Here is a 24,615-nt window from a genome sequence, read left to right on the forward strand (position 1 = left end):
ATGATACTCATATAGCTGTGGCTGTGACAAAGGGTTTCACTCTAATGAAGATTGTGTCAGCTTCTTGATTAGGGTTTTAACAGTGGGGATTATGTCTTGTTCTTCTTATTCTGACCACTAATACAGTTAATAACAGGCTTATCAAGCTCACAAGGGAACTCACTGATGTCTTTTGCAGCTGTGTGTGTGCGTGTGTGTCTGAGTGTTTATTGTTCCTTCGTTTCCACTACACGTGATTCTCCTCTCCCTCCCCGTACGTCTCTCTCCTGCTGTGCTGTTCTGTTGGCCTTTTTCTCTCTCCTGTATTGTGTTTCTGTATTTCAACTCCCCCCTAGGGTAGAGATCGGTCATCAGGTTGCCATGACAAAAGCTTTGATTGTTGCCCAGGTTGAGTGGACGGCATCAGAGAAATGAGTTTTTCTGAGAAATGTCAATAATTTCAAAGGAAGTAAATTGCAAAATACAGAGTCTTAAGTGGATGGAGAATCAGAGTGAAAAAGCTTTTCTGTTAGTTTTCAGGTCATATCCTGCTGAATGCTTAGTGAACACAACAAACAGAAACAGGTAAAAAAAAAAAAAAAAAAAGTATAGTACATGCAAATCCACTTTTTATGTAGTAGCTCTTTGCACAACTGGAGCAGTAAGTTGAAGCACTTACAGATCTGTGCAACTTTCTTGTGTTTTTATCTAGATTTTATTCTATGCCAGCACTTCATATACTGGTGAACAAAACACTATGTTGTAGTAACAGCAAATGTGAATGAGATAGACAGTATTTGATTTTTGGTTCCATAATTCTATATGTAACCATACAGAATTACAGTACTATTTATTAGACTGACATCCAGTGTTTATGCCACAGCTAAACTAAAATAACAATATTGATTATTATAATAAAATAATGTGTTTATGTCTCTGTAATGGCTAATCAACCAGTGTGTGTACACTCTTTACAAGTGAGCAAAATTTTATTTTATTATGCTGGGGGTTTTTTTTTAAATTATTTTCCGATTAGAATAACAAATTGTAGTTATTTTTGCAGTTATCATTCCTGAACAGAACATTTATTTTTTTGCCATTGAATGTTTTGCTCTAATAATTTCTGACTTTTCAGACAAGTCGATTGTGCTGGCTCAGATTTGGGTATATCAAAATGTAATTTTAGTTTAAAAAAATATTTGTGTTTTCTTATTTTTATGATAAGTGGTCTAATAAATTTGTTAAGCAAATGTTGTTTTCATAAGCCACAAGCTAAAAAGCCCGCGAATCAGGGCCCTGTGAGACTATAATGTATTTTCAGCTCATATCTGGAGTGTTGAAAACTACTCTAATCAACATTTATACTGCAAATGAAATGTTAGATGAGAAAAAATATTATATTTTTAATTAATTAATATATATAAAGTTAATTATATATAAAGTTATATATAATTAACCAAAATGCAGACAGAGACAGAATGTTAGGCTAAAACTGGGTTTTATTATATGAGCTGATTTCACAAAAACTAAAAGGTGTATAAGCTAAACTCACAATTTAAAAAAAAAGTGTTGGAAACAAACTAAAGCTAAACATGGCTTCTTCTTTTTTTGCTCCTCTTAGGGGTCGCCACTGTGGATTATCTGCCTCCATCACCCTATTTTATATACTTTTGCTCTTCACTGGTAGCTCCATATTCAACATCCTGTATCCACTATCACTCCTCTATGCATGTCCAAACCATCTCAGGCTTGCCTTTCTATCTTTGTCTCCAAACCACTCAACACGAGCTATACTCACATCTTCTCCTGTCCACTCTGGCCACTCCCACCTAAAACCTTAGTTGGAATCTTAGCATCTCCAGCTCAAACCAAAGCTAAGCACACGCAACAGTAAGGGTCAAGCAGATAATCACAAGGGCAGGAATAGAACCAAGAGAGGAAATAAATTAACAGAGGATGCTCAAGAAAAATCAATTACAAAAAAAAAGAACCATTAGGAACACAAACACACACAGACAAAGAAAGATGAGAAAAAGGAGGAAAGTAAAAAACAGCAGATCAATAAAAGAGAAACAGGATTTATGATTAAAACAAAATTCAAAACCTCGTCCATCTGCATGTTGTGCGAAGGTCTAAATCTTGCTGTTTGACTAAGTCTCACCACTAATCAGTCTATTTCCATCTGCAGCAGGCAGCTGTTTCTCATGAAAAGCCCCAACCTTAACCCTGTTACAGTGATTATTTTTCTTTTTTCCCTGCTTGCAAAGACTTGGGAGAACAATTTAATAAAAACAAAAACTACATGTTCTGATTGCCTAGGGTTAGAGTTAGGCTTGTGATCATGAAGTAACTGCTGATGCCTCAAAAGATTAAAACCTATACACTGTCTAGCGTCAGTGAATGACGAGACAAACCTATTGACTACTTGTTTAACACACTGGGGGTCTCTAAATTCCCAGATATTTCCATTAAGGATAGGGACTAGGATTGTATTTTTCCCTATATTTACCTAAAAAAAACTATTTCTAATGCTAATGCTAATTTTCAAATGTTGTATTTATATTATCTCGTGCTTTCTCAACGTGACCAAAATGAACATGGAAATAAAATAATGCGGGTTTAAGTAAAATAAATAATTAAAAGCATGAATTAAAAGCAGGAATTTTTCACAGTAATATATGTAGTTTTGTTAATTGGTAAAAGTATGAAGTTTGTGTTGTGCTTTTTAGCAGGATCTGTGTCTCTGCTTTATCTTTTAAGTGCTGGTAGCCGTAGTGTCCACAACGAGTTCAAAAAAGTGACGAAATCACCGAAAGTTACTTTTTTCCGTCTACTTGTCCTGATCCCATTTATTACACCTGTAGTCTAGTGAGTACATTGGAAGTGGATGCGTAGCTTATCGTCCTTTTTGTTGCACTGGAATGAAGTTCAGACTTTTTTCTTTTTGCATGAGAAACTAAGCGTGTATGCAGTGGTCATGCTAGAGGGCTGATTAGCTAATGGAGGAGGAGGTCGGGCAGCACAAGTGTCTGATGTGTGTGGGCTGTGTGGGTTTAAACTATGATTTTACTGTCCTCTGGAGTCCAAATCGGCAAATGGAGGTAGATAGAGGATAAGTGTTATAGAATAAAATATCCACCAAGTACACCTCCAGGCACACTGGTGTGGATATATCTGTGTATGTGTGTGTGTGTGGTTTTTCAGTCAGTTGTGAAAACGGTGATTCTGCCTCGTGGTTTAAAAAGTGAGTGTAATGATGTAGAATGGAAGAGGTTTATAGAGGCATTAAGCCTAACTCGTCCTCCTTCACTACCTCACTCGCTCTGTCTTTCTGTCTCCAGCTCTATTTCTTCGTCTCTCTCCCCCTCATCCTCAATGTCCCCCTCTCTCTGTTTTTATGGTGGCATTATTATCTCGCTCTCCCACCCATTACTGTTCAGGTTGAAGCAGAATAATAAATTTCAGGATCATGCCGATGCAGCACTTCTCCAGCTAAAGCTCATTCTGTGGACTCGACAGAAACGCTGCACCAAAACAACTCAAGACAACAAAGATTGTAGCACGTACCTGCTTTCTTCATGTTTTCAGCATTTTAAAACTATTTTAGGGGAAAAAAGTCATTATTAGATGAAGACGTTGTGGTTTTTCTGTGTTGTGGGTTTGTCTATGACTTGTACTTATTTACAACTTTTCAAAATCTCTCTGACTAGATAACATTTTTTGCATTTTCTAAAAACCTCTTTCTGTGAGACTGATTAGTTTTAAACAGTGTATTAGGCTTTTTTCCTTCCTACTAATGTACTTTGTCAACATTTTCAACATTTTTAAGTTAACCTGCCTCTACATCCGAATTTTTTCTTTGTCACTTTTTCTCTCACTACTCTGATGGTTTTTTGGTCACGTTTCGCTTTTTAATCTGTGCACTCTATTAGCGTCAAATAAAGCAGAAACATGGACCTTTAAATCAATCTAATAGTGAACTAAGTCTAATGAGCTACGAAGCATGGAAAATCAAAAGGTCAAAAGGTGTTGTTTTTATTACAAACTTGACTTTCTAACTTGTTTTGTCTGCCTCTGTCATTCTGCAGCTTTCAGCCTACGGTGGAAATGTCATTTTCACCGTGTCTTATACTGTAGAGCAGCAAGAACAAGTGAGCATCAGAGTCACATCAGAGCCTGACTTAATCATAGAGGTAAGTTTTTAAACAATTCCTACTTACTTGTAGCTGCAAACTTAAACTACTGTCAACATGCTACACGGTAATGGAGAGACTGGTCGGCAACCACCACCTGATAGGGAAAAGTGTGTACTACCTAAGCAGTTGGCGAGTGTTTGCTGGTTGTCACCCAGTGAAACTGCAGAATAAATCTTGGTCGTTATTGGTGGTTGTTATCAGATTGCATGGAGGACACAGACTTGTCTGCAATCACTTGCAAGCTGCTTATTAACAGTCAGACTGGAAACTGAGAACATTCACACTTAATGTGAAAGCTGTGCCTTACCGCTACAACCAGCACCTTTTGAAGCCTTTGAACTCTAATACATTATTTAGTTTAATATTTCAAGTTGCGGTCTTCAATCAGCAGCCACAGTAAGGGCTGAGACTGATTTCACATAGCAACAGCCATCAACCTCCAGCAACCACTTGCCAACTGGTTGGAGATTGCAAATGCCTGTGGTTGCTAGGGGAACTGCATGACTGGAGCTTTAGCAATTGGTTTCCCAACAACAGCCAGAAATTTCTGCCAATGTTTGAAGAAGTGGAACTTTTTATTTAGAATAGTTGGAAGACCTCTAGCAGCCACTAGGCGACCAGTAAGGGAATACACATTTTTTCCTAGTGATCTGTGGTTTCCGGGAGTCCCCAAGTGTTCTCTATGCCCATGTGACTCTAGCCTGAAACAACATATCCATGCAATCTATATGAATGGGTTTAAATTGTGTTGTTTTTTTGTTTTACTTTTTGATTCCTATATTAAACTGTCTTGGTGCATTTGGGAGACTCCTCAGGAACAGCCATGCGGTAGAGCCCAGGAATGAGATCCAACTGAACTGACTATTTCAGTTAAAGGGGTTGACAAGGACTGCTCCCAGCACTCAGCAAATACATTATTTTTGGTGTCAGAGTAACTCAAGTGTGACTTTTTCTGTTTTTGTGTACTTGTTTTTGCGCTGTTTTCTGCGATCATGAGGACCACTAAATGAAGTTGCAAACAGTTAAGAAAAGACAGACAGTCACACACACACGCGCACGCAAGCAGCTGCAGCCTGAGGAGAACTGCTGAACTTAGCAATAAAAAATGCAGATATACTCTCTCGCCCCTTCTCTCCCGGTATGTCTGTATAATGAGCAGGTTGCAATATGATGTATGGCAGCAATAAGCAAAGCAGCCACGCTATTAGTTAACTGTTTATATCTCTCATATCACTAAACAACATTGTGTCTGTGTATGTGTGAGAGCATGGGGTACACACAAAACAATACACAGGTTGGTGTGTATGTGTGTCCTCTGTGCTGGAGCTGTAGAAAGGATCCAGTTACTTTGCTAGTGTTCGAAGAAGTGGGAATTCTAATTAGAATAGTTGGAAGGGTTTTCAGAAACGATCTAAAATAAACTGCAGTAAATGTGAAATCACCTAAGTCTCACATACTGATTGCAAAGAGAAAGCGGCAATACGATATTCTTTGTCCTGCAGCTGGACTTTGGAATCAAATATAGGCAAAAAAAACCAATTGTTTAATGACATATCTTGGATGTGTCATAACAATGCGTGCATTTATGTACTGTGTACGGTAGGTGAGAAAGAATGGATCGAATGGATGAAAGGGCACGGAAAGAAAGCCATAAAAGGAGGGAATGAAAAGAAAAAGAGACTGAATCAAATAAAGGCAGGGCAGACTGAAAAGTGAAATAAAAGATGGGAAAGAAAGAAATTGACAAAAAAGGAAAAAGCAGTGGAAGATAGAAAGGAAGAATGGTGGGTGTGAAACAACACAAAAGGAAGTGAAAATGAAAAAAGGAAAAGAAGAAACAAACAGTGAAGAACGGAACGTGGAAATAAACAAAAATTGTGAGACGGATAGTCACAGACCAATGAGCTTGTGTTATTTAAAGATGTGTCAGTGAGATCGACAGACTGGGAGGAGATGGGAGGAGAAGGAGAGGAGGACAAGTGTCGGTCTTGTTGTCAACAAAAAGCCTCTCCAAATGATGACAATAATGAACCACCTACACACTGTCAGCCAGCTCTCTCCCTCTTCACTGTCTCTCTTTCAGCCTTTGTCTCGTTTTGTTCCCTCTTTTTCTGCCCTGCTGTTTACGCTGCATATCTGCATCGAGTTGTAATATTTTTTGTTACTTGTTTTTGTGAAGTGCAAGAAGAAACTTGTGTGTTGTTCGCAAGAAGTCGGCATCTGAATAGATAATAATCTCTCTGTCTTTGTATGGCTCTGTGGCTTTGTTGCTTTCCGTGCCTTCCTCTCGATCCATGCCCACTCAATCAGTCCACTTTAGCGCAGTTAAAGTGTGTAAATAAAGAAAGAAAAGAATGCTGTAAACACAGAAACGCAGTCTTGAGCCGCCTCTCATTTTGTTTCAGGAAAAACTTTATAAAACTTTCCCTTTGTGATCTCTTTTTAAGGGATTTTTTTTAACTGAATTTATTTTCTTACTGGTAAATAAAAGTGAGGTGACTCTGTCATTTTCCCTCTTTGTCTCTGTCATCCTCTGATTTTGTGCATCTCTTGGCTGTGCTGCTGGTTTCACCATCTTCATGACTCCCCCACCTCCCCCATTTCAATTAGTTTTTATTTAATGGTTTATTGGCATAGTGAGCTCTCTCTCTCTCTCACTCTCTCCCTCCATAAGTAGTTGTCACTCTGTGTTAGCCACTACATGCCATTGATCCGTTCTCAACAAGAGATAGTCAGATACCAGGCCTGGGCTCAATTTACTTTGCATTTAGTCCATTCAGTATGTCAATATAAACTGGAGCTCATTACCTAATGACACATCTTTCACTCTCACTCATGTTTTTTTAGATAAGTTATAAATGCACATGTCAGTGCTGTCATAAAAGCAACAGAGGGAATGCCGATGTTTTACATTTATGAGATTAAAAGTTCAAATTGTAATTCTTTTTCTCTACCAGGGAGGAGGGATGAAGATTAATTACAAAAGGTTTGGCGAGCCTGTCTACCCGTCCTCATCCAGCACCAGTCACATAGTTCTCCTGCCAGAGAACTTCCGGGTTTCAGAGACGGCACAGCCAGTTAGTCGGAGAGATTTCTTGTCTGTGCTGGCAAAAGTGACGAGTGTGATGGTGCGGGCCTCTTACAGCACAGAGCGCAGCGCTGTTTACAGGTGGGTACGGAAACATGTACACATTTTGAAGTGTGCCATCATGACGTATTGATCATACGCTGTAAAATAAATCATTATATTAAAATTAAGCTTGTAAAATCAGAAGTTTTTAGTCTCACTTAGCTGTAGGAAACAAAATTTTCGCTCAGAATCAAGACTCTGAGGCATCTCCTTCTTATAGCTTGTGAATATCACGGCTTTAACCTTGTGCAACCTAAACATAAAGATGGTGGTTTTATAGGCGAAGCTTATTGCCGTCTGAGAGTAAAATCTGCCTGTGAGAATGAACTCGGCTCATAAAACCTCTAAAAGACTTATCAGCAAAACTGCCCTGTTTACACACAAGCTGTATGTTTAACTGTGAAGGCGGACAGACTCCCAGTATGCTGTATGATTTTGCTTGATATTTGTATTTCTGTGCCCTCCTTGTGCAGACTCCACTCATTTTCTATGGAGGTAGCAAATCCCGCTGCCAGAGGAGAGAGGAGAGCATCAGCTGTAGAAGTGTGTTCTTGCCCTTATGGATATGGTGGAACTTCTTGTGAGGTAACTACACACCATTCATCCATTTGTGTTAACGGCTTATCCAATGGGCACACAAGGTTGGTTGGTTACATACATAGCACTAATGCATAGAGACAACCGTTCATACTAACATTTATACCTACAGTCAATATAGACACAAGCACATAGAACAAACAAGATGCTACCAGACAATAAAACATATAGAAGGGATTAAAAGCAAATGTGACAAGAACAGAACCAAAACTGATTAACTAAATTCAATATCCAATCGGGCCAAGAGATTAGTAAAGATCTCTGCTTCAGATGGCATTGTTGAAAGAAATTCAGCAAAATGTATCCTGAATAGAATCAGGTATATTACACATACCTAATTATTCCATTTGTATGACAAAATAACATCCAATCCAATGTGCAAAAGGTGGATAGGTAGACTTACAAGTTAAAAGAATCAACCACAGTTACTGGATACAGAGCCGTCTGGACATTAGGTGGAAGTCTGAAGCTTTCTGCAGAACATGAAGAAAGTTGTGGTTAGCTTTAATTTCTCTGGAGAGCGTTGCTGAAAACCTGGAAGCTTGTCTCTGCCTAGGAAACACACATTCTTTGACAAACACTTTTTTGCTAGCCATAAGTCAAAATTTGGGGTTATTATTTTCTTTCAAATTTCAATAATAACAATACGTTGCTTTCTCAGACGTTTGAATTGCTAAGACCTAACTTTTTTAGATCATTTTAACTTATGAATGACAGTTTGGTTGGTTTTTTTTTTCTAGTTGTGGGGAAAATATTTTATAGTCTTGAGTTCATGCAGAACCGAATAAGACGTGTGAGCATTGCCTCAGCGGAGCAACATTTGTTGCACTGAAAGGGCATTGATGAAAAGATGTGGTTCAGTTTTGTTTGGCGTAACTGCATATCTTTGGATTGTAGCGCTGTGGAGAGAACCCATGCATCCACTGGGAGAACATGCAAACTCCACACAGAAAGGCTGTGAAGGCTGTAGCTGTAAGATGGCAGGTCTAACCACTGCACTGCAAACAAGCACAAATAAACCAAAAAAAACATTCAAACACAAAGAAACATTGATTAGAAAAATTTCCAGTGCAAGAAAGTACCTAGTCAAAAGATTGTAAACCCGCACTGAAATGTACGCAGTCACTTAATGATGTTGGTGTGTATTTCTATGTTAGAACATCACATGTGTACTTTTAAATGTGGCTAATGCTAACACATGTACAAATAATCCCTGTGAGCCACAAGCAGAGGTCATCAACTGAAGGCTTAGACACCCATACATACAAACAACAGTCTCTTTCAGTAAATGTTTTGTGTTACAGGCATTTAGTGCACTGATTCCTGGATATACTGTATATTATGTTTGGTAATACTTGACTGCACTTCAGGTGGAATTTTAGTGCATTCTTTTTTATAAATACATCAAAAAGAAGTGTCCTGATTCATGATAACACCTTATGTCCACACACATATTCCAGATGGGATTTGTACTCAAAGTGAAAAGATGTTTGTCTGTGTAGCTTTTAGTTATCCCGATCATGGTAGCTGGAATGAGCTCAGAAAGAAAGTGACTTTTTAAAGTCCCGTGAAGACTTGGTTTAAATACCTGGAACTTTATTTAGAACTCAAGAATCCTCTTGGATGAGAGATGAAACATCTCCACGAAACCTAAAGAAGTCCTTTCCATTTCTTTCCAGGCTCCTCAGACAGATGGTTGGAAATGTTATGGATCAGCTTATATTATCTGGGGACTGTTTAACTAGTCTAAAACACCCAAACATATCTCAGAGCATAATTTTATTCAAATTTTATTGTGATTCCTAAATTTGTCTCATGGAGATTTGAATTGCTTTATTCAAAGAAAACTGTAAACAATAACAGGAAATTACCGTTTAGTTCCAGAATGCAGCTGATGTGCTGTTGTTTTAGCTGACAGCATCATGCTTTTGAAAGTCACACACAAGCGCACACGAAAAATATTCCAAGTGTTGCACTCAGAAACACACACACACTTGAGGTGCTAATTAGAGGATCACCATGTAATTACTCTACGCTACAGCAGCTTGAAGAAAGACACTCCGTCTGGCTTTCTGTGTTTTCTAACTTTGTGATCCTGTGTGTTTCAGGCGTGTGCGCTTGGTTTTCGGAGGGTAAACGGGAATCTGTATAACGGGATGTGTGAACCTTGTCACTGCCATGGACACACAACACAATGCCATGAAGTCACGGGGCATTGCTTGGTAAGTAGCTTAGTAGTGGGTGAATTGTGTTACCTGTTTCTTTTTCTCATCATTTGTATTTATTATTTTATTTTTACATTTTATTTTCGGTCAGATTATTGCTTTTATGTGTTTGGTTTATGTGTAAATTAATACTCAAAGATCTAACCCTATTTATTATCATTAAAATGTAATGAGTTCAATTTTCTTTATTTGTTTGTTTTGAAAAGTCTCATTGCTTTCATTAACCGCATTCTTTTTTTAATCAGTAATTAAGGGAGTTAAGTTGTTTATTTGGAAGCCGTGGATTGCATGTATTCATATTTTTTCAGTGTTTTTGTTTAAAATGTGTCCAATTAATTGAGGAATTGCAGAAAATCTTCCAAAATTGGTTGAGTTAGCTGAGTGTGAGAGGTTTGAAATGAAAGACACTCGGAAGCTAAATGCATGACTTAATATGGAATACATAAATTAACTTTTATGTTTACAAAAGAGTTTTTTTTCTTATTAGTTGAAGTCCCCCTAGATTTGCCATCTAGTGGTGAAGGCAGGAATTGCAGTGTGAAATGACTAAACATTCCAGATCGGCCTTCTTATGTGCATCTGCTCACATGCACCCATCCCAGTCTGCACATTGCCTTAGGGTTAAGCTGTCAGTTACCATCGCACATACACACCAGAATACACACACAACACACACATACACAGCGATCTATGAGTTTTGTATTGCCATGTTATGTTTCATTATAGATGAGGAGGATGCTGGGATGTGTCAAGGGGAGGCCAACACACAGAAAAAGACAGACAGACAGGCAGGGAGGCGCTTTCTTTTTCTCTGACACACACACACACACACACACACAAACACACACACATACACACACACACACACACACAGAGGAAGACAATTTGACGTGAACTCACTCACAGCACATAAACAACCTCTGTATACATATTCATACACAGTGAGTGGCAGAGAGATCTGCACACAAACACACCTCTTTTCTGAGGAATTTGATTTCCAGCTAGGGTTGAATGACTGAATGATGCCATGGTTATACAGGTTAACACACTGTGTATGTGTCACATTGTGTTTCACCATTTGGGACGTTTGAGCTGAGAAAAAAATGATTTGGAATAAGGTGACATATAAATGCACAGACTAGCTCAGGGGTCGGCAACCTGCGGCTCCAGAGCCGCATGCAGCTCTTTAGTCCTTATACTGCGGCTCAGCGTGGTTTGGGAAAATAAGTTAGTATTTAGCTGAAGTGTATTTTATTTATGTTAGTTCTTTTTAACTTGTACTTCTAAATTGGAAGATTATTGTGATATTGAAATATAAAAATAAAATTATATTCTATTATTTTTTCATCGCTCTAAATAAGCGGCACACTCGCGGAAGCCGGTATACCCGCCGAAACGCCGTGCATTTATCGAGACTTTCAACCCCAGGTAGGCCAATTATGGATCTTCGGATCCACATTATGTCAGCAGCTATTCTCCACCGTGAACTATGTTAAAGACAAACACCGCTCACGCCTGACAGATGACAGCTTACAGTCCTGCGTAAACTGACTTCGTACATCCCCGATTAGAAGACGCTGTGCGCAGAGGTTCAGGAGCAGAAGTCCCATTGTAAACATATCACGGCAGACTGACGATGTTTGCATGAACACGCTTTTCAGCATCTCTTTATTGACCACTTTTCACACACGGTTGCTGTACGCATACAGCCGGCTGTAGCTTTTCACCTCACAGCCCGACATACACCACCACCAACACAACAGCACAGATAGCGCAGACGTAAAGGCAGCGAGGCATGATTGCGGGTGTAGCTCAGGTGCGTCCGCCTCCCCTGCAGCGGCGCTGCAGACCACGCCCCGCCGCACGCATTAACCTGGTAAAATACATATTTAGGCAGAATTTTGCAAATATCTATTTTTAATTTTTCAGCAGCATAGTGCTTTTTTACCAATTATTTTTTAAAAGTCAGGTCAAGGCTCCAACAGCCCAAAGGCGATATAAGGGTGTTGGCTGACAACAGTTTTTGTTTGCTACATGGATCATTTTAGTTCAGGTTGGTGTCTTTCCTTTTGTTATATTTCTTTAAGAGTTCAAAATGTGTTGATTACATAAATAAAATGTAATTTTCTCTGTAGCACTTCATGGATTTCATAAGCAACACACCTTAGTTGTTCACACAAAGCATAAAGGTAAAAAAAACAATATATACAGTGTTATCTTCATTTTAGATGTCAAAAAGTATTTGCGGCTCCCAGTGTTTTCTTTTGCGTGGAAACCGAGTCCAAATGGCTCTTTGGGTGTAAAAGGTTGCAGACCCCTGGACTAGCTCAAAAGTACCACCGGCGCTTCAGCTGGACATATGAAAACAACCAAGATTTTGGCCAATAAAAGAGCTGTCTATTATAGATACAGCATAATTTTACGGTTTAAAAACTCTTAAACTGAAATCTTCAGATTTTCTATTTTCCGTTCTCAGTGTTGAAGAATTTAGTCTTATTAAATAAGTTGTGATGCCACAATTACAAAAGAGCACTAATGGATGTAGAAGGTTTTACAGTATAAGTGCAGGTTTTAATATTGAGTTTCTCTCTGGAAGCAACTTCTTAATTCAGATTAAAAAGATGCAACAGAAGAAGCATCGCTGTGTTTTGATATATGAAGGTGAGGTGTGAGGTGTCGAGGACTGTCGATTTTTAATTTCAGAGAGTTTTTTGTACTGCCACTAAATCTGCCTTAACTATATTGTTTGCAGCCTTCACAATATTGCAGGTAAAATATTCTTGGGTTGACTGTTATGATGTTGGGTTTCTGTTAAACCATTTCCTGTTTTATTTTGGAATTCTTTGTCTGTTTATATTGTTGATTTTATTTCCTGTCTTTGTTAGTTTTCCTTGTGATTGTATGCTCTGCCCTGATTAGTCTCACCTGTGGCATTCCTCATCCCTGTTTCCAATTAGTCATCATTTACCCGGCTATATGTGTGTGTCTGCAGTTGTTTTCATCTTACTTGCCTCATTTACCTAGACCTCATATTGTTGTCACCCTGCTGGGCGGGTGACAAATTTGTGAATGTGATAACTGGAGAACCAGTTGACGTAGGGTTTTGAAATTCATATCACAGATGCATCTACTAAAATCCTCCGATGAATTTGAATCTCGGTGAACTTGACCTGAAGGTAAAGGTCAGAGATCAACTTTACAGAAAATCTTGTGAGCACAATAAACTGCGACCAACGTCACCTAGGCTTTTCAAACTGATACCATAGGTGCGTCAAGGTCAGAGGTCACTTTTTTACAAAAATCTGGTTCTGCTGGCGTTGCTTGTGCTGCCAGGATTTTCTGGTGTAGTTTTGTATGCAAACCATACAATGGCATAAAGCTCCAAAGGTGTGAACTGTTTAGTTTTTATCTTTCTAACGTTTAACTTTTAGAAACAAAAAACTATTGTGCTAAAAAATAGCAGATCTGTTCTAACGTCCATCTTTCTAGTTTCTTTTTCTTCCCAGTCTCAACTTAAATCATCCCCTTTTACTGTTAACTGCACATGTATGGCTTGACTCAGTATGGTACAGGTTCAGTTTGTTGTTAATCCTGTCTGTCTTTAGCATTTTTGACTGTTGGAAATGATGCAAAGTTGATCTGCAGATGTGTATAACATGTGCACAGCTAAAAACAAAAATAAAACAAATACTCGAGAGGTTCTTTGTTTCCAAGACAATTCCTTGTTACTTGAAAATAAAAAATTGGTCTTATTTGGGGGTTTTTTCCTTCCTAAATGACTCAACAGAACAATAGCACAATGTTGTTGAGGTATTTTTATCATTGCACAAACTGCTTAAACTCTTCTTTGAAATTGCATCCTCAGAGAAATTGACTTGCTCTCCTGACTCAAATGAACTTTAACCCATTTTTCTCCCCCAGGACTGCTCCCACAACACCGTTGGCCCCTACTGTGACACCTGCCTGCCAGGTTACTATGGCAACGCCACCCATGGGTCACCTGCGGACTGTCAACCCTGTGCCTGCCCGCTCAATATTCCCAGCAACAAGTAGGTTCTGAAGACCCTGGGGTTAATGCAGTCAGGGCAGCACAATTTAATCAAATGCCTCAATCTATCACTGTTGACCCACCTGACTCTGCGGTCCCTATTTCTCTTAATAATCTCCCGTCTCCTCCTGACACTCTCACCATGTTTTTTTTGTGTGTGTGTGTGGTCTTTAGAGGTTATCGCCACAACTAGAGACTTCATCACTCTCGGTGGGAATATAATTGTAATGACATTAATGGAAATATCATCACCACAGGTAGACTCATAAATATAAGTGGAGAAACATTATCCCTGTGGGTGGAAATGTCATTGTCGCTGTTAGAATCAACATAATTTCTACTAGGAGCCTTAACACAGTAGAAAATGCAAACCTCCCACAAGTCATTAAGGGATTGAAAACCCTTTAGCATTATATTCCTCTTATATGGAAAGCTACTCATGCTGTGGCTACATCACAGACTTGAATGACAGATGCTCAGATTACACCACACAACAGTTTTCCAAAGAGATGCAAAAATACTACCAGACATGAAGACCTTTAAACCACAGCTATTAAAAAAGCATACACATTGATATGTTGTCTAGGGGTAGGCACATTGCTTGGTTACATGCGGTTATTAAATTGAACTCCCTCTGGGACCACACGTGTTGATAAAGTTTAAAAAATCATCGTTTATAAGAATTTATTTACACACGTCTGATTTGGTTTATTCATGAAGCATACACATAGTACATAAATGACATCATTTAATAGTATTTTATGTTGTTTTGAGTTTTTGGGGGTTTTGTTTTTGCAAAGATGTTTTCACAAAGTGGAGTCATTAAAATCAAAACTACCAGCCAGTGTAAATTTGGATAATCTTTCCTTCAAGGTGTCCTCCTCATGCATCTCTGATGCACTTCACAGCAAGTGTTATTATTACGTTTCTCCCTGGAAGTCCAATTTTGTATCCTGGCACTCTCTGCAGTGCACGCAATGTCCACTCTTCTAGTGTGTCAAAAAGCCAACATTTCAACTTGAATTTTATATAGGCGAATAAGGGAAATGCTGCTAGCAGTGAGTGAAGGTGTGTTGGTGTGGCCAAAAAAACATGCTGTACTCTAGCACACTTTTGGCATAGTTTGGGCTATTTCAGCGGAGTGCCCTCCCTCCGAATGTGTCGGTAGACTGCTTGTTGAAAGCCTGATCATGGAGGACAAATTCACAGGGCACAACCCTGTCAAAAAATAATGAGCATGCTCCTACTCGTGCTTCTGATTTGATGTGCCACCTTTAGACTTATGCACTTCAGACTTTTTGACTGAGAACACCTCTTTGGTTTCTGAGTCACAGAGCCAGCCGTCATCTCCTGTGAAGGTTCTTGAGATAAAAGGAGGGTTGGTATGATACTGAAGCTGAATTTGAGGTCCATGGTTAAGTTGCAAATGCAAAATGGGTCTTCCTCAGAGCAATATATGAATAATAGTATCACTGGAATTGGTGTAGAGAGACGCTCATACAAAGTCCAATCGTATAAAGGAAAAAATTGTAAAATAAATTATGCAGTTAATTTTTAGTAAATGTAAGAAATGATCAACTTCAGACAGTTTTTATATTATTATATTATTGAGCCGCAGATTTTCTAAATGACCAGGGTGTGATGCTCTATGGGACTTGCATGGACAAACAACACAGGCAGCAGCAGCTGAGAATTCTCATGCAGTCATGACGTGACATATTCAAAACCCTAAGCGCTAAAGTAAGACACAACTCTCTCATACCTCAGGCCTCCACACCACCCTGGCAATAATAATAGCTTTGAGAAGCCATGCCTTTCACCCCCTCAAAATAGCCATCCAGTCCCTTATGTTTACCAAAATAGCTAGTTAGATTGTTCCACTTATCTGTAATGTCTGAGCTCTTATGAACATCTGATGAAGTGATTAGTGTCAACAGGGGAGAAGACTGGCGATTTGAATCAAATCAATAAAAAAAAAAAACTGTTTTGTTTTTGATTGCTGTTCTTTTTAATTTATGCCTGGGATTAATTCTCTAACTGCCAAGGACATGTTTTTGTCTTTTTTGTGTTTTTTTTTATAAATTTAAATCACTGTAGTTGAATGGAAGTTAATAGTCAATTATGTATCCACGCAGGCCTTAAAAATCTGCAGATAAAACTGTATATGTCTGTTTCACTAAGCATTTTTCACCGCCATTACGACCTAAAATTGTGCCAAATTTTTTCAAAAAGTATAACATGGCCTGCTTTTTTTCTGTTATTTTTATTATTATTTGTATTTTAATCTTGGTATTAATCAGTTTATCAGCTTTAAAGATGTTATTTTAGTAAAATGTGTTTTTTATGATTTTGCTACCTTAACAGGAGCCTTTCCCAAATAATTCCTGGTGATGTCTTAAAAAGTGATTCACACATTTCTGATTTTTAGGATTTGGTGTTAAGCTTTGATCTGATATCAGCATACTATAGTACCAGCTTCAGGCAAAATATAACAGTATGTCTACCCTTGATTTTCTTCTGCCTTAGTTTCAACCGTACTGTAGTCTCATTTTCAGTTTCTGGCTGTATAACTGTTGCCAGGTTAAGTAAAAACACTGATCTTCTCATTTCACTACACTATTCAGCTGGAGAATATTCATGTCTCCTGCAATTCGTGTGAATGTTAATTTTGCAGATACTACCTTCCTAGATGTATTTGCAGACCAGTGACATCCTTCCCATCCTGGCCCTTGCAATACCACTTCTAAACTGCAGCAGCCTCCTTCACCTAATGATCCACGCGGCAAAATCGGATAAGAAACACAAAAGCGCAATCCTTAAAGGCACTTTAAAACTGCATCACTTTAATGATCACCAGGGGGCAACTCGTGTGACGCAAAATAGCTTCTTCCTCAGGTTCCTTGCTCTGTGACATCAGTAAACACTTAGCAATAAAGCATTAAAATGAGCACAGCTGCAATTTGGCTGTTTACAACTTTATACAACTCTGAATTATAGCTATGAATTATTTACATTTTATGCAGAAAGTGTTTTTCAGTTTTTGTTGTCCGCATACTCTGGCCAACGAAATGTGATTTGTAACTCAGTGAGCCAGCACACAATTAATGAGCCAGTCAGTCAGCTAGTGAGTCAGTCTGGTGCCTGGAACCCGAGCCAGCAGAACTATCTATAGTTTTTGGAAGTGGGAGGGTGAGAGAAAGAGGGAAAGAGACTATCATTTTACTTTTTCGCTGTCTCTCTCTCTATCTCTCTCTCTCCCTTAGTTCGTTAGGCTACACTTTGTAGGGTGGAAGAGGGTTTTTGTAGTCAGGATTGCGTGCATGTGTGTGTGCAAAACGGAGAGGAAATTAAAATGTGTGTGTGAGTGAATGTGTCATTCAAAGTGCGAATGGGACTGGGAAGAGAAAGCAGAGAAACAGGTGTGAATGTGTATATGAGGAGGCAAACAATGGCCTTAACTCGCCTCTGTCTTCTCTTCTTCTTCCTGCCTTTTGCCACACTGGGACAACGCTACCAAACTCATCAAAAACTTCAACAACAATCGCAACAACTTCATCTTGGGAACCATGGTAGCTTCAGTCCAACCTGCCACTTGAGTCAAGACGGAGAGCTGCTGTGTGATCAGTGTCAGCCTGGCTACACAGGACCACGATGCGACAGGTAACACACAGTCAAAGCGCTTAGAAACGGTGAAAGGTCTGACACAACTCTGCCTGAACTATGTGCCTAATTTTCACCTTAGCCCAGCTAAGTTCATTATTATTTAATTAAATGTCACTGTCAGAAACACACATCTATTAGTGTAATGCATTCAAACCAGCAAAGTATGTTTCATGACCAAATAGTGGCACTATTAGATGTACCAGAAAGTAAACCAGACTTATAGTCTGTTGTTAATTTTGTTTTTTAATGAAAACGGAGAAACTACTGCTCATTAACTGTTTCTTGAGTACTCTGTCTCATTGTCCATCTATTTTATTAGCTGAGTGACATTCTTGTTCCATTAGCTATGGGCTCACCAGTGCAAAACTAATGAGAAATATTTCTCTCTGGATGTGAGGCTTGTTGAAACTTCAGGCTATACTGTCATGTTATGACACGCACTGAGTAAATATAGACATTTCACCACCCAGGCTGACTCAAATACAGTACATTTGGTTTGTATTAAAATAAAACTGCTCATAGTTAAAATTCTAAAGTTCTAATGTGCTATTAAGAGTCCTCTTCCTTATGTTTGTTTTTCATATAAATATATATGAAAAAGCATGTAATAAACTTCATACAAAGCCTTGTTCTTGCTTTTTGCTAGATGGAACGGGCCTACCGGATGTTTGATGTGCTGATCTGATTCATGTTTTGTTTTTGTACGCTTTTATGAGCTTCTTTAGTGACAAGTTTTTGGAAGTATTTTTTCTTCTTCTTTTTCTACACCACAGCCTGGCAACCCAGAAGCTGTTTTCTGTTGTATAAATTTATAAATCTTTAATAAACTCAGTTGTTTGCACTGTCGTCACATGGCAAAAGAACATCATTAATCATAAAAAGTGTTCGCCTTGGGCATGTGCTGATTTCTTACATTCTTAAAAATTGGTGTCTAAAGCTCAAAATGTGTTTGTAGTAATCATGTTCTATAATCAAACTAGTGCACTTCTCTTTGCACTTCTCAACCACATTCATTCATCTTCTTTTATTAGATAACCTATGGCAAATTTAGAATTGCCAATTACCCTTACCCATGCATGTGTTTAATCTGTGGGAGGAAGCCAGAGATGGGTGCCCAGGGAGAACCCATGCAAGCATTAGGAGAATATGCAAACACCACACTGAAGGTCCACAGTAGGCAGCTTGATTCAAACGTAGGACCTTCTTGCTGTGAGCATCAGTGCTAATTACTGTACTACTGAACTGCTCTTCAAATCTCATAGTTCTATCTTGTAAAGCAAATGATTCGGTCTTGGGCCTGAAACATTCTTAACCTCTTATTCTCGAACTTTAAATGGGTAAGAAGCCCAGTTCACTGGCTTGGAGGCAGTTTTGCTGGAAGCAATGGAAGCAGGCAAATGGGTCACTTTTTAGAAGTAAAATTGGTGCTGTAGGAGGAACTGAACACCAGGTTCAGGCACCCGACATTTATCGACTCTTTACCAAGAGGTTGGGTAACAATGTAACAATGCCCCTGCTTAACCAGCTAGCCCTGATGGCACTGGAAGGTTGGGCCCATCCTTGGAAACAAAAGCCATGAGTGCCATGAGAGTGCAGATCTTGGTAGCAGTAGCAAATATTCAGTTAACAAATTTAAAGGTCGAATCTTGGCTGCTCGGTTGATGGGAACGTATCAACCACAATGTAAACCACTGAGTTTCTGATGTTTGCCATTGAAGTCAACCGACCACTGTGTCTAATGCCGCACAGATTAGTGTTTACATTTTCAGCTTTTACAGCTTTTACAGATATGCAAGGATATGTTCATATGTTTTTCTTAATGAGAGTAACAGATTAATAAAACAACTGGTTGGTATATTTACACTGTTATTTATAAACAGTCTCAGTGTCAAACATTTGGGCTAATATGATGACAAATTCTGCAGTTGCAGTTACCCGAGCTTTTCTATTTGTTGCTGCCGGAGGATGCGGCGCCTCAGTTCGCTGTCCTGAATAGTATGTATGCCATGCAATCCACATCAGAATCTCTCTGTCTGCCTTTGAGTCTTTTTATAAACCTCATTTGCCACTGGAAAGTAAACTGACTCATTGCCAGCTCTGTCTGTCATAGAGTAGCATCTGCACCACATTGCTTTCCAGCCACTGTGCAATATGGCCTCGTGCTGGAACGTGGCCCAACCAATACAATTTGACTCCTCCACCTTTCCAATCTACTTCTGTATTAATGAGTGACCACATGGTGCAGTCTGTGTTTTTAATTAATCCTAAAGTAGGAAAAAGCTTATAATATAGTAAACATTCCTTGTTGCTGCTTTTAATGAATTTAGAAGATGGTGTTTAATTTTGGGGAGTCTGTGTGTGCCTGTACATGTTTATCTTTTGTGCCTGTGTGCTGGTAAATTTATGGATCTGCAGCTGAATATACAGAAGGCATCTGTGCATACATTCTCCTATCCACATGCATGTGTTGTTTTGATCTCATACTGCACAGTCTCATAACGCACAGGAGCTGATGTAATTGGAAATATTTTATTACTAATGACAGCATTAAGTAGGTAATCAGCAGTTGGTGTTTCTTGTTCTATTAGTCTAATTGATACCTGCTATGCACTACCTGCCATTACACTTCATTATCTACAGTGCTTTTGTTGTTGTTTGTGGTAATTAATTGTAATGCGCCAATTTGTCTGTATTATGGGCTTTAACAAAATAAGCTGGTCTATTCCGCCCATGCTAATAGACTATCCACTCACTGCTAAGTGATTCTGCTTTTCAATTTCCTGTCCATAAACAGTCATTTAGAATATAGCTGAAAGCTCTTTATTGCAGCTGCTTAACAAATGTGGGTTAAAACACTTTGAGTCACGGCGTGCTATTTAGGGTGTGCCAGTATGTTAATGGTCTTGCAGATAAGGTCTTTCATTTGTCATGTTAGGTGCTTGCTGCCAGCTAGCTGCTGATATGATGGATATAATGTACTTTAATCGATCACCCTCTCATTTAGAATGCAGAGGGATTAAAGTGAGGGTTATTGTTAATGTTGTCGTAATACTACTTATTGATGTTAATGTTAAGAGATGTGCAAATGTAATCATATGTCAAGCCTCGATGTACGTGTGAGTAAAAGTAGAAACTGTAACACGGAGGCTGCTGGAGGCTCCAAAGTAACATTCAAAAATAGAAATGAAGACTCCAGGAATTAAGTATCTGTTACTTAATTGACGCAAACTATAGTATTTAAATACCTTGTCTCTATGCCAGTTTATGAAGTTTGTCTCAGCTACTCCTCACACTACTGCAGGTGACTAAATGAGTATATATGATTGGAATAGTCAGTTCACGTGGCATTGTTGCTAGTAGTATTAAAATGAGTGTTGGCAGAGCATTAGTTCAGCATTACTAGATAGCAGCAGATTAATTGGTGCTTTGGTTTTAATGAAACTTTTCAGTGCAAAGTTCAGACAATTACTGTATATTGGATTTGATTGACAGTGGCCTGTTAGCAGCAGCACCATCGCAATTATCATCAAACGTGAAACAGCCCTCTTCAACCCGGGAATGACACCACAAAGAAATGCGCTTAATCAGAAGCTTTTTGTGAACTACAAAAAGTACTCTGACAACGTTTTATGGCTTACTTTGTACTTCATTGAACGTTATAGTAAAAAGCTGAATCCAAAAATGATTTCCAGGTGCTTTTAAAGCACTATAGTTTTTCATATAGCTAATTGTTAATTCAGGATTCAGGATTTTAGATTGTTCTTTATGAGGAAATTAGTCTAAACTGGTTGATGGTGTGAATTTGAGCATTGTTTTAGTGTTGTTCTGTTTTAGCCTGTGATGGAATGATTAAAAAAGCCTTTAACAGTTTTATTGTCAGTGGAGACGAACACAATTAATGATTATATTAAGAAGAAACTGAGCATTTATTCCCCTGTTGTCGACTCTCCATTCATCACTCTGAGAATACAACGCGACTGTTACGATCCAAGCCCGTCTGCCCTTCTCTATCTCTCTTTACAAGTTATGCTCGCCATACATTTCCTCCACACTCTGATGATTTTGACCAGGTGTTTAACCCCTCCAAAAATATCAACTTCAAGCACGCTAGACTAGCCACTATAAATACCTTCACTTCCTCTTGAGGCCCAAGTAACTACGCGTATGCATGACTAGAATAGAAGCCCTAACATCTGAATTCATCTCGCATATAAGACTAAATACAAACAGCTCATCTCAACTCAAGAAATAAAAATGCTGCCAGTAAAACTGGGAAGATGTGCAGACATGCTTCAGAAACATACATGTGCACATACACACACACTCGGAGTGGGAAGGAAAGCTAATAAACCAGTTCTATTGAGTACCAAGGAGGGTCAGTGGTAATAATGGCTGGCTGCTCTTGACTCTTTCCCTCACTCTGTCCTTTCCTACCCCCCACCCCCACCCACACCCCCTCTCTAAATTCAATTCTCTTTTCAATGTGAAGACCTTTCCCCTCTCTCCATCTCCCTCTCTTCTCTCATCTGATCGCTCTCCCTCCTCCCTTTTACTTTTCTCTGTCCCTCTTCCTCTCCTCTTTCATCTCAATTCCCTTTTCAGCCTGTAGAGCCTGAGCTCAGCTTTGGCCTTATTTGGTTTCAGCGGCTCGTGTGACAGCGCCGCTTTCTCAGGTTAATATATTTCCCAGGCTTTGGCCATCTTCCTTTTTATTAATAAAATGAAGTTATTGAAAAAGCAAAATATTGAAATCCTGAACTGGTTTGACAGTTAACACATTTACTTGTTCTTGATCAAGGATCCTAACGACCCTTTGGAATTTTCATATCCATGAATGATGCTTAATTTTTGCTAAACATAAAGAATCCAGCACAAAAACATCACTTGGTTTTTAAGACCACCTGTCATAAAAACAAGAAAACACAAACTAAACATTAGCTGAACTGAACTGATGTTTTTATACCAAAATTTGAGCACAAATTTGAAAAATTAATCAAGAATAACGTTTCCACAATGCAAGTTAAAAACTATAATTTAGCATCTTAATCAAAAAATAAAGTGCTTTAATTCTTTCCCCGCTTCTTTTGGTAAAATATCAAATTTGAAAATTCACGGATAACAATAATTAGGATTTAATATATCATTTTGATTAAAGACTTTAAAGAGCGCACCCTGGTGGATTCACCAATACAGAAGCATAAAAAATGATTTATTGTTAATTTAGGACAGCTGTGGCATAGACCTTACTTTGGCTGGTGATCTGAAAAAAATAGGTTAAGCACCGGACATTTTTGTTTCAGTTTTTTATGATTTTGGTTTTTAACGTTACAAATACATTTGAAATGAACATTGCGGGGGGGGGGGGGGGGGGGGGGGGGTTTGTAGTCAGATTTTGTTTCCAGTTTCTAAATGTAGTTCAGACAGCAATGCTTTTATTTGAGTAATAGCTGGGCAGCCTGCAGTAAACATCCTGAAGTTCACTGCCCGAAGCCATTAAATCTCCATTTAAAAAAAAAAAAGTCTTCAAGGGTTTACTTTTATAAACTTTAATTTCTATGCCCTTTCATTTCTGTGGGTTTGCCCTGTAGCTCTTTGGGTGTTCATATTTATGTAATGGGAGTGTACGTATATGAATAATTCTGCTGGACTGGTATCTAAGCAGTTTAACTGGTCAAACAAATTATATAACAGTGCTCATATTTCCTGTGGACCGTTGCTGATGATTTTTAGTTCTTGTGTAGATAGAGACTGGATTTTGGCTTCTGTGATAGTTTGGCACTTTAATTAGAAATTTTGTATTCGAAGTGTTTTATAATACTGGTGCTAGAAGCTGAACTAAACAATACTTACATTTACCTGCTTTTACCTGCTGACTCATGCGCAGTAGTTGTTAGATGCGAAAGAAAGATAGAAGACAAGGTGACCCACTGTGTATTTTCTTTCAAACTTGAAAGCTGAGGGGGAAAAACATATTTTTCAAGTGTTATTTGGGATATAAAAGCAGAGCAAAACTGTATTTTCAAGATATTAGTGCAATACCTGCTCCTTCAGTAACAGAGAGAGGGAGAATAACAGGATGGCATCTTGTTGGTGCAGCTCGAAAGGGTAAAGCTTGGATGTTGATCAGGGTTGAGGCATTTTAAAAGCTCCTGTATGTCGAATTTTATAGTTAGACAACTTCTGCTGCTGGTATAAGAGTAGGTATGTAGAAAATGTGACGGTTTTTACAGTCAGTTTCAGCCCAGTCGTCCTCAGGGGTGCTTTTTAATGCTACCTCTAGGAGTCAGAAACTTGACAGATTACAAGTAAAAATCTGCAAAAACCTTGATGCAGAAAAATATTTGTGGGTTCACTGGCATGTCTTCTATCTGCATTGTACAAAATATTTCACCTTATTCTCTTATTATTACATCTCCCCCAGGAAGTTGATCAGTTAAAGATGATGTGAAACTGATTTATCCATCTCTTGGTATCTCCACTGATTCTCAGATGTTCCAATGGATACTATGGTCAGCCCACTGTACCAGGGGGATCCTGCAGACTTTGTGATTGCAATGGCAACCTGGACCTTTCCATACCTGGGAGCTGCGATCCAAATACAGGCCGGTGTCTGCGGTGTCGCCAGGGTTATGGTGGCGAAGCTTGTGACAGCTGCGCTGCAGGTTATTATGGAGACGCCATCATAGCAAAAGATTGCCAACGTAAGTAAGACGACAAGAATTTAAACAGAAATCAAGCAACAGTCATGGGAAAAATGAAAGCTTCTGTTGAGCTTTG

General features: G+C 38.7%; 1 protein-coding gene across 1 annotated transcript in view; it reads left to right on the forward strand.

Moving 5' to 3' along the window:
* The window catches only part of lama2 (laminin, alpha 2), a 226,331-nt gene that overhangs the window by 103,028 nt on the left and 98,688 nt on the right, over nt 1-24,615 (forward strand). The window contains 7 exon segments of the mRNA XM_085133739.1: nt 4,068-4,172; nt 7,133-7,344; nt 7,779-7,890; nt 10,011-10,124; nt 14,049-14,176; nt 17,749-17,835; nt 24,328-24,539. Of these exon segments, the coding sequence (XP_084989865.1) occupies nt 4,068-4,172; nt 7,133-7,344; nt 7,779-7,890; nt 10,011-10,124; nt 14,049-14,176; nt 17,749-17,835; nt 24,328-24,539 (970 nt within the window).

This window comes from Neolamprologus multifasciatus, chromosome 15, assembly GCF_963576455.1.
Source record: "Neolamprologus multifasciatus chromosome 15, fNeoMul1.2, whole genome shotgun sequence".
Classification (NCBI taxonomy): Eukaryota; Metazoa; Chordata; class Actinopteri; order Cichliformes; family Cichlidae; genus Neolamprologus; species Neolamprologus multifasciatus.